General features: G+C 47.8%; 2 protein-coding genes across 2 annotated transcripts in view; both read left to right on the top strand.

Moving 5' to 3' along the window:
* Positions 1 to 3,748: 3,748 nt before the first annotated feature.
* Positions 3,749 to 8,668, top strand: LOC119303706 (glutamic acid-rich protein-like). The gene is made up of 12 exons (XM_037580845.1): positions 3,749 to 4,726; positions 4,816 to 4,870; positions 4,961 to 5,063; positions 5,150 to 5,324; positions 5,401 to 5,472; positions 5,546 to 5,602; positions 6,045 to 6,172; positions 6,591 to 7,203; positions 7,360 to 7,480; positions 7,569 to 7,618; positions 7,916 to 8,056; positions 8,175 to 8,668. The coding sequence occupies exons 1-12, from the start codon at positions 3,935 to 3,937 to the stop codon at positions 8,439 to 8,441; spliced, it is 2,574 nt and encodes an 857-aa protein (XP_037436742.1). The 5' UTR covers positions 3,749 to 3,934; the 3' UTR covers positions 8,442 to 8,668.
* A 207-nt stretch (positions 8,669 to 8,875) lies between these two features.
* Positions 8,876 to 10,391, top strand: part of LOC119303708 (probable protein phosphatase 2C 80) — a 4,029-nt gene continuing 2,513 nt past the window's right edge. Inside the window, exons 1-2 of the mRNA XM_037580846.1 lie at positions 8,876 to 9,074; positions 9,221 to 9,947. Of these exons, the coding sequence (XP_037436743.1) occupies positions 9,274 to 9,947 (674 nt within the window). The 5' untranslated portion in view covers positions 8,876 to 9,074; positions 9,221 to 9,273. The remainder of the gene's footprint in view (positions 9,075 to 9,220; positions 9,948 to 10,391) is intronic.

Consider the following 10,391-nt stretch of genomic DNA (forward strand, 5'->3'; position numbering starts at 1 on the left):
TACATTGGTCAAAATTATCCTTAGTGGAATAAGGATATGTTTCTCGATTATGGAGGTGACAAAAAGGTTCGTCGTAAAGGGTTACGTCAATGCAAATTTTGACACTGATCCAGATGACTATAAATCTCAATCTGGATATATATTGAAAGTGGGAGCAATTAGCTAAAGTAGCTCCGTGCAGAGCATTGTTGACATAGAAATTTGCAAAATACTTACGGATCTGAATGTGGCAGACCCATTGACTAAACTTCTCTCACAAGCAAAACATGATCACACCTTAGTACTCTTTGGGTGTTAATCACATAGCGATGTGAACTAGATTATTGACTCTAGTAAACCCTTTAGGTGTTGGTCACATGTCGATGTGAACTATGGGTGTTAATCACATGATGATGTGAACTATTGGTATTAAATCACATGGCGATGTGAACTAGATTATTGACTCTAGTGCAAGTGGGAGATTGAAGGAAATATGCCCTAGAGGCAATAATAAAGTTATTATTTATTTCCTTATATCATGATAAATGTTTATTATTCATGCTAGAATTGTATTAACCGGAAACATAAAACATGTGTGAATACATAGACAAACAGGGTGTCACTAGTATGCCTCTACTTGACTAGCTCGTTGATCAAAGATGGTTATGTTTCCTAGCCATAGACATGAGTTGTCATTTGATTAACGGGATCACATCATTAGGAGAATGATGTGATTGACTTGACCCATTCCATAATCTTAGCACTTGATCGTTTAGTTTGTTGCTATTACTTTCTTCATAACTTATACATGTTCCTATGACTATGAGATTATGCAACTCCCGTTTACCGGAGGAACACTTTGTGTGCTACCAAACGTCACAAAGTAACTGGGTGATTATAAAGGTGCTCTACAGGTGTCTCCGAAGGTACTTGTTTGGTTGGCGTATTTCGAGATTAGGATTTGTCACTCCGACTGTCGGAGAGGTATCTCTGGGCCATCTCGGTAATGCACATCACTTAAGCCTTGCAAGCATTGCAACTAATGAGTTAGTTGCGGGATGATGTATTACAGAACGAGTAAAGAGACTTGCCGATAACGAGATTGAACTAGGTATTGAGATACCGACGATCGAATCTCGGGCAAGTAACATACCGATGACAAAGGGAACAACGTATGTTGTTATGCGATCTGACCGATAAAGATCTTCGTAGAAAATGTAGGAGCCAATATGAGCATCCAGGTTCCGCTATTGGTTATTGACCAGAGACATGTCTCGGTCATGTCTACATTGTTCTCGAACCCGTAGGGTCCGCACGCTTAACGTTACGATGACAGTTTCATTATGAGTTTATATATTTTGATGTATCGAAGGTTGTTCGGAGTCCAGGATATGATCACAGACATGACGAGGAGTCTCGAAATGGTCGATACATGAAGATTGATATATTGGAAGCCTATGTTTGGACATCGGAAGTGTTCCGGGTGAAATCGACATTTTACCGGAGTACCGGGAGGTTACCGGAACCCCCCGGTAACCTAATGGGCCTTAATGGGCCTAGTGGAAGAAGTGGAGAGGAGGCCAAGGGGCAGCCGCGCGCCCCTTCCCCCCAGTCCGAATTGGACAAGGAGGGGGTCGGCGCTCCCCCTTTCCTTTTCCCTCTCTCTCCTTCCCCCCCCCCCCAAGTCCTAGTCCAACATGGAAAGGGGGGGAGTCCTACTCCAGGAGGAGTAGGACTCCTCCTGGCGCGCCCCTTGCCTGGCCGCACCTCCTCCCCCTTGCTCCTTTATATACAGGGGCAAGGGGGCACTCCAGAGACAACAATTGATCATTGATCTCTTAGTCGTGTGCGGTGCCCCCTCCACCATAGTCCTCGATAATATTGTAGTGGTGCTTAGGCGAAGCCCTGCGACAGTAGAACATCAAGATTGTCACCACGTCGTCGTGCTGACGGAACTCTTCCCCGACATTCTGCTGGATCGGAGTCCGGGGATCGTCATCGAGCTGAACGTGTGCTAGAACTCGGAGGTGCTGTAGTTTCGGTGCTTGATCGGTCGGCCCGTGAAGACGTACGACTACATCAACCACGTTGTGCTAACGCTTTCGCTTTCGGTCTATGAGGGTATGTAGACAACACTCTCCTCTCTCGTTGCTATGCATCACCATGATTTTGCATGTGCGTAGGAAAATTTTGAAATTACTACGTTCCCCAACAGCAACAACGAGAAGATGAAGATACAGGTTGGTCTGTGCTCATCACGGAAGGCTTTCATGGAGAAGCCACGACACGTCCAGCCATAGACAATTGTCAGATGTCTTCGTCAAGCTTCTGTATCTGCTGGCCGAGTGGTGATCGTCCTTCCTCCTCCCGGCCATGGAGCCAAATGGGTGGCAGTGCATATTCTCCACCAAGTCTATGGTGAGGTGCCATGGAGGCTCAGCTGCACCAAGTGGTGTCATCTTCGGCGACGGCGATATTGTGCTCGTGCGTGAGATCCTAAGCCCTCGATTGTGGTTTCCGTCAGCATATTGGGGTGCTCTTTGCATAAGCCAGGGACCAATTTTCTATTTCTTTCAGGTCTTGATACAAGTTGGCTTGTCTTTATGTTTCCTATTAAATCAGCATCAGGGTCCTTCTTGACCCCTCTATTGAATAAACTAAGCTATAAAGTATCCTTACAACCACAATTGCATGGATTATCATAGCATGTTTCGCGGAGATATTCCCACGTATTTTATCGGGCATGAGGATCTAACGTTAGGCATTCCCCATTACCATAACGGGCGTGCTGCAACCTAGCTAGGGTTCATAGAGAGATCGAAACTAGACAAAGATTAAAACCGTTAAAATGACGAGTAATTGTTATTGAATTCAAATAATATTCTTGTATAGTTATTACATTCTCTAGTTTGTATCCAAGACCGAAGGAGGATTACCCTTGGCCTCTGCATCAGAACGATGCACATCGGACCGAAGTTTGGGATCCCACATTTCAATCTTTGCCGGTTCCCCTCGTTTCCCACCCTTCGCGTGAGGTTCGTGTGTCTTTGGCGACGACATCCAGTGGCGGGATAAATGTCCATGTCTTTATCTCGCCATGGAGCCGTCATCGCGTTATGCTCCAGAAAGCTCGTGGTTCTCACGTCTCACGTGTTTTATACTTTTGTTTCTTTTCATCACCGTTTGGCTACAAAAAGTGTCGTTCAACGACCCGACTTCGTGAAAGGCGCCTCTCAAGACGCTATGTGGTCAACGACCTTATGTGTTCATCTCTTAGAGCTTGGGACTCCTGATGCACCTCAAAATCTACGAGGTTAGTCCACCTCGTGGATATGTAATTTGGTCATCAGGGAGCGCATAGAGAAATACCAAGATGTGAACTATCGTAGGTCGAGAGTTAACTCAAACAATAATCTTAATGTGATTTTAAGTTTATGAGTGATCTTTCTCTTATTGAACTTAGTGATCATTGTTAGTACACTTCAATTTCGGCTATTCATATGTGCATTTTACTTTCTTTATTACCTAATAAATTATTCATTCATTTATTTTAAGGACGGCAAGGCGGTTCCTAAAACAAGACAATATAAACAAAAAATGAAGTTGAAAAACAAGGCAAACATGGAGGAGAAATGGAGGGCCCAGTGTTCATTGGGCCGGACCGGGGGCCTCGCAGCCCGCTACCACCCAAAGAAAAAAGTAAGTGAAATACACGGCCGCCCCGCCTCAGCGTCACTCTCCCCGACTCTGGCAGCGAGCGACGCGCGGCAACGGAAAAATCCAGAGGCGCGAAACTCGAAACTTCTCCCGCCGCGCGCCCCTCGTTTTGTTTCGCACCCCCCGTCCTTCCATTCCATCTCCGAGATCTGCCGTTCCGATCCCCTCCCACCTCCGACTCCTCGTGAGAATCCTCCCCGGCGAAGCCAAGCGGAGCGGAGATCCCTAGGCCGGCGCCATGGATACGGAGCCCTTCGACGAGGCGGACCTCCTCGCCCTCCCGGCCTCCCCCGTCGCCTCCCCTCCCCGCCGCCTCAAGCGCCTCAAGAAATCCTTCCAGACCGCCGCTGCCGCCGTCTCCCCCCATAAATCTCCGCCGCCGCAGCCGCCGGCGGAGGAGGAAACCCTGGCCCCGCACCTCGGGTCTCCCCCTCCTCCTCCGAACCACTCCCCACCGCCTTCAGAGGAGGAGGCCGTGGCCCCGCGCCTAGGATCTCCTCCTCCCCCGACGACGAACCCCTCTCCCCCGCCGCCTCCGCCGGCGCCAGACGCGGAGGCGGTGGCCCCGGCGCCGTCCTCGCCTCCCGTCCCCGTCTCCTCGCCGCTACCGCCGGCCGACACCGCCGAGGACGACGATGAGGAGGGGGATGACGGGCTCGACCCGCTCTTCTCGGAGTCCGCCGGGGGCGGGGGTTGGGACCCGCTGGGTCTGCCGACGGGAGAGGACGACGACGACGAGGAGGAGATGCTGGCGGGAGGAGGGCTCATCGAGGAGCTGCGGAGGGAGAAGGAGAAGTCCTCCGCCAAGAAGCGGCTCAACATGGACGAGGGTGAAGAGAGGGTCGAAATGGCTGTCGAGCCAGAGCGCGAGGTCGCTGTGACGGGGAAGAGGAGCAAGAGGAAGAAGAAGGATGCGGATGCGGAAGGGAAGGGGAAGAAGAAGAAGAAGGCGGAGGATGGGGAGGGGAAGAAGAGGAAGAAGGACAAGGTGCCCAAGGAGTCGGCCGCATCCAAGAAACGGGCCGAGAAGGTAACATTTCGATAATTTTGTTTCCTTTCCTTCAGTTTGCTTGATTGCATCTGTGGGCTGATGTGTGTCCTGTGGGCTGATGTGCGCAGGAGAGGAGGGCTCAGCTTGAATCGATCCATGCCGAGTCGCAGAGGCTGCTACGAGGTATATATCCTGACAGTGTGCATGGTTGGAAGCAGATGGTGTTAGATTTGTGCATATCTAACTGTTTCTTGTTGATTTTGTTCTCTGCAGAGACAAGAAAGGCGTCATTTAAGCCAATTGCAGAGCCAGTGTACAAACCCATCTCGTCAGTCCTGGAGAAGATCCGTCTTCGGAAGCTGGAGATTCAGAAAATGTCAGTTGTCTGATTGCTTTTCTGAGGTTATGCAAATATCACAATGACTATCCGCTGATGTTATTTTTCTCCACTACGGTTTGCAGGTCAAATACTCCTGTCGAAGAGGAAGAGGAAGAGGAAGAGGAAGAGGAAGAGGAAGAGGAAGAGGAAGAGGAAGAAGAAGAAGATGCCTCTTCAGAGCCCGAAAGCGATCCCGCTGAAAAGCCAGCCATACCCGAGGTTAAGGAAGCGGGTTCAGATGACAAAAATTTGAAGAATGTGAGTCTTCATCCAGATAGCTTGATTTGAGCTCAGTATATTGTCTATAAAACTAAAAGGCTGTGAATCGTTGTAGGATGATGCTGACAAGGAGGTTGGAGCAAATGCTGGTGACCTGAGTGACCACACCAGTCTCCCTGAGGATGAGGTGATCACTGCTTTCACTCGGCTAGTATGCTGTTTGGTGTTTGCACTGTACTGATGCTGTGTCTTGTTTGCAGGATGCTGTGATTAGCGACAAGGATCTTAATAAATGTGGTAACAAATCTCCAAACAAGGTCAGCGCCCCTTCCCTAATTCTGTAATCATCTGCAGCTGCTGTTGTACCCATAAGAGCATGCCTCGATATTGTGTTATTTGCGTTGAAGTTTCTATCTCAACTTGAGTGTCACAATGTCAATGAAAGCATTGGTTTGATTATACATATCGATGCAAAACATGCTTTGTGCTTTACTGTTGTTGAATCAATGGTTGCTGGATTATCAAATGGTTGGTACTATCTACTATGGTTAGTCAGTTATTGGTTGCCCAGGATTATCATAGATTCAAAATTATCTCACAGCGAAGTAAGAAAAGAATATTATGTAAACTCAATGGTTGACAATTCTCATAAAGTAGAAAATGATTACTAGACATATAATGCATCTATGATTTGAAAGTTTAAGAGCTTAATTATATTTTTGTTTAATGATTTGCTTGTTGGATTATTGGTTCTACCAGGAACTTGTTGACAATTCTCAAGATAAACATGAAGACAATGCCCAACCAAGCGATGACTCCATTGATGCTGTAGATGAAGAAGTCCATCTGCCTCCCTCTTCAAGCCCTACCAAGAATACAGATGATAGGTAAGCATATCACACCCTCCTCAGTCGATGATACTAACACCTGTTAGCATTTACAAATGTACTTATCTTGTGTAAAGAAAATTCACCCCCTTGCCCCTTTAAAAACTTATTTATGCACATGCAATTTATTAATTATTATGTATGGTCTGCATAAGATTATAAAAGCTTGTTTTGGTTGTAGCACCGCATATTATCTCTTCCTGTAGCCTTGACATGTGAATCGCTAAATAACAGAACCATGTAAACTTCAATGATTATATTTTGCCAATTAAAACCTGTTTGACATCCTTCTTCTATCCATCATCTGTTAGCAATGGCCTGGTGCATTTGCATGGAATTTGCCTGATTTTTCATATGTATATTGATGCACTATACTACTGGCTATTAAACATTTTGTTGAATTATCTGTCTGGCTCAGTTCTTCAGAAGATGAAGAAGAGGAAGAAGATAATGACAAGGAGAACATATATCCAGGCATTCAGAAAAATGATGTAAATACCCATCAACAACCTCGACGAACTCTTGCAAGTGATTCATGTCCAGATGCTGCTGTCCTGAAAGACTTTCTAGACGTTGAAGCTGAGGAAGAGGACGACAGTGATGATGACATGTCGAGGTTTAAGGACAACGAAGAAGATGATGGCGATGATGAAAATGAAGTACTTACTGCTCTGATTGCTGCTGGATTTGAAGAAGAAGAAGTAGATCATGAGAAACGTAATGCACTCCACCAAAAGTGGCTTCAGGATCAAGATGCTGCTGAAACAAATAATTTCATTCAAAGATTAAAATATGGTCATCAGGAGCAGAAAGTGTTGATGGAGGAAGACGAAGATGATATCGAAGACTGTGAGGATGAATCAGAAAATGAAAGGTCACATGACTTGACTCCAAATATTGTGCGGCAGAATTCTGAGAAGGCAAAACAAATGATTGCCAAAATGTTCACAGATGAGAATGACACTTATGAACACTCTGATGATGAGGAAATAGAGGAGCATTTGGCCCGTCAACGTATTTCAAAGCGAGAAGTAAGCGCTGACACTTTTTGAATACCGAGTGTCTTCAGTTATGCTTGATATTTCATTTTTAAAGTGCTATAGTTCCTCCCTTGCTGTGCTAGTACAGAACTTTTATCCACCCTATGTGCTTTAGCAAAATAATTTGAGTGTCTTATTCTTTGTTAGGTTCATAGTACTTCGTTCATATCTCCATTGGAAGATGACAGTTCAAGGGAAATGTTTAGCCTTATAAAGAAGCTCAATATTGCTCCTCAAGCCCCCAAGAGGAGGGGCAAGCAAGCCACATGTAAGGATTCCCAAAATTTCAATACATGTCTATGATTGAGAACATGGCTGGTCATCTACTAATTACTATTTTTTATTGATGTTTTCAGCAAATCTTGAAATGCTTATGGTCGGAAGTAACAGCAACTCATCATCAAAGGTAAATGCTTACTGACACTCGTTTCTGTTTGCTGTCGTACTTCTCACCTGGATGTTGATAAGCTGAAAGTTTGTAACATGAATTGACTTCATATGGCAAATCATCGCCTATGTTGCTCCAAATTGAAAATTCACCTAGTAAAACCTGGACTTAAACATGTACTATCCCTCATTGTTTTGTTAGAGAACGTTTTGTGGTTCTCTTCCATTGAAACTTGCAAGGCATTGCTGAGATTTTCTCATAAACTGGTTTCCCCCCTCATGTTTGTCTCTTGACAGTATTGTATATTCTTTGCAGTCTTCTTTTCTCGGCCGAACAACGAGTGGTCCAATCTCATCTTCTCATAGATCAACTTACAAAGGCTACATTTTCGGTCGCGATGACAGCAACAGCAACAGCAAGAGCTGCTTTGCAGCCTCTGAGAGTAACTCGGATGTGGTAAGCTTGATGAAAACTTGCCTCTGATCTTGTCATAATTCCAATGCGCTCAGAGGCAGAGTCGCACATTCCCTGTATTCAGAAACATTCTCATGTGGCCCCTCATTCCATTATACAGCAGGACCAGGTGAACCCCAGCCAAGCCAAGAAAGCGAAGTTCAGCAGTTCACAGACAAAGCCAGCCGCATCAGGCACAAGCTCCGAGGGTGGCTCGACTTCAGGCGCCTCTCTGTTCGAGCTCCTGCGCAGGTCAACTTCCGCCGCCGAGAAGCAAGAGCACAAGCGCCCCGAAAGCTTCGGCATCATCACGGAGAGCCAAGCTGTGCACCAGTTCTCGGCGTTCAAGCTGTCAAGGAAGTTCTCCAAGATAGGAGCAAGGAACTGACTCACATAGCCTCCCTTGACCTACTCACAATTGCTCCCTTGCACCTGTTTACGTCAAAAGGCAAAGCACTTTTTTCGCGGTATTTTCAGATGTACCTGTCTGTGCTCTGGAAAAATGCACATTGGATATAAACTCTGTATCACTTTAGGTTCAAGATAAATGTGCGTCTGTGTTTGCTGTATATCGGTTTTTCTTAAGGCTGCTGTATACAGTATCAGTTGGTTGTCTCTGAGTGCATGCGCATGACTCTTTTTTTTAGGGAATGGCTCCTTTTTTGTTGATCTCCTGACCCCCAAAGTAGTATGGGCCTGTCTGTTTTAATGGGCCGGACCAGGCTTGAATGGCCCAACGCTCCTTACCGTGCCACCCACCGGTTGGTCAACGGCGGCCCAGTCTTACCAGCCGCTCCCGCACGCGTAGAAAATTCTAGGGTTCAAATCAAATCGACCTTGTCCTCCTCGCCCTATCCTCTCGCTTCCCCCGTCCAATCCCCACCTCAGCAAGCAAACCCTAATCGACTGCCACGGAGGAGGCAGGATCGAAGGTGCGCGACCGAGCGGGAGCTGGCCGTACCTGAGATCCGAGCCACCGGAGCTCAAAATCCCCCCCGCCGCCGCCGCCGTCGCTCTCGCGGTAAGAAGATCATCCGTCCATTCCATTCAATTTGCAGCTGAATTCGACGCTGCCGGTGGCCGGAACCCCGCGTTCCTCCCCGAATCGAGAAATTTTGGAAATTTTTGCGTTCTGAGCTCCGGATTTTTGTTTCTCTCCCATGGCAGCCGCGGCAGGAGGGTGATGAGATCTTCGGGAGCGGGCCTCGCTCGGTCATAAGATGCTAGCCGGCGGCGTTGGCAGCAACAGAGGCGGCAGCTCCCATCTCTCCTCCCCCTCCTCCCAGAGGGACCTCCGCGGAGGCCGGAGCTTCCTCTTCGGGAACACCTGGTTCATGCTCTCCGCCTACCCGGCGCGCCTGCTGCACACCGCCGACCGCCGCGCGCCCGCCGCCGCCTTCGTCGCCGCCGCCATCCACCGGACGCCCCGCGTCGTGCGCGCGCACGGCGGCACGGGACAGGGCCTGCTGCAGCGGGGCATCGTCATGGCCGCCTGCGGCTACGCCTTCGGGCGGGCCGACCTGGGCGCCGCCGCCAAGCGCCAGCTGGAGAAGGACTCCTCGTCCGTGGCTGCCCACGCCTCGCGCATCGTCGCCATGGGGTCAGCTGGGACGGCGGCGAGGCCCGACGTCTCGTTCAAGTACCGGGGTTTGGAGTACTGTAAGAAGGTCGGCGTGAGCTTGAGATGCCGCGAGCAGTGGGGGATGGCTAGGACGTTCTGGACCAGTGCGGTTGGGCCGGGCAGGCAGCTCAGCTTCTCGGTTGACCCTTGGGCTCGGGATTTCAGCACGTCGTGTGCGGCGCCTTACTCTGCTGGAGCTACAGAGAGTCAACTGACTCTGGATGAGGCATTACAGGAGAAGCAGACGGATAACTCCACCGTTGCCTCTGATGGGTATGTATCCTGATTCCTGTTGCATGTGCCATTATGAATTCGAAATGACTGTTTCCCTTGGAATTTCTGTTAAATTGATCTAAAACAGATAACAGATATGAACACGCATTTAATTTCCATGAAATGTTCGATTCCTTTAGAATTTCATGCACTGTTGTGTTTGTTGCCTTCATATCTTGTCAAAAGAAGAGTATTTGTATGTAACCCATGAGGAATGCCTGAGTCTTGATATAGGTCCATACTATGCATGAATGCTTCTATTAGTCACCCAAAATGTTGTGTTCCATGCTTACCCTTGTCTATATGCAAGTGCTAACATGCAAGCAAGCATTTTCTCAATCAAGAAAGTTAAGTTCGAAATGGGACTAATGTGATTATTTCATGACAAGGCCACAAGGGATTTAAGTTTGAGTTTTGCTTCGGTACCCCCCCCCCCCCACCCCA

Source organism: Triticum dicoccoides, chromosome 5A (assembly GCF_002162155.2).
Source record: "Triticum dicoccoides isolate Atlit2015 ecotype Zavitan chromosome 5A, WEW_v2.0, whole genome shotgun sequence".
Classification (NCBI taxonomy): Eukaryota; Viridiplantae; Streptophyta; class Magnoliopsida; order Poales; family Poaceae; genus Triticum; species Triticum dicoccoides.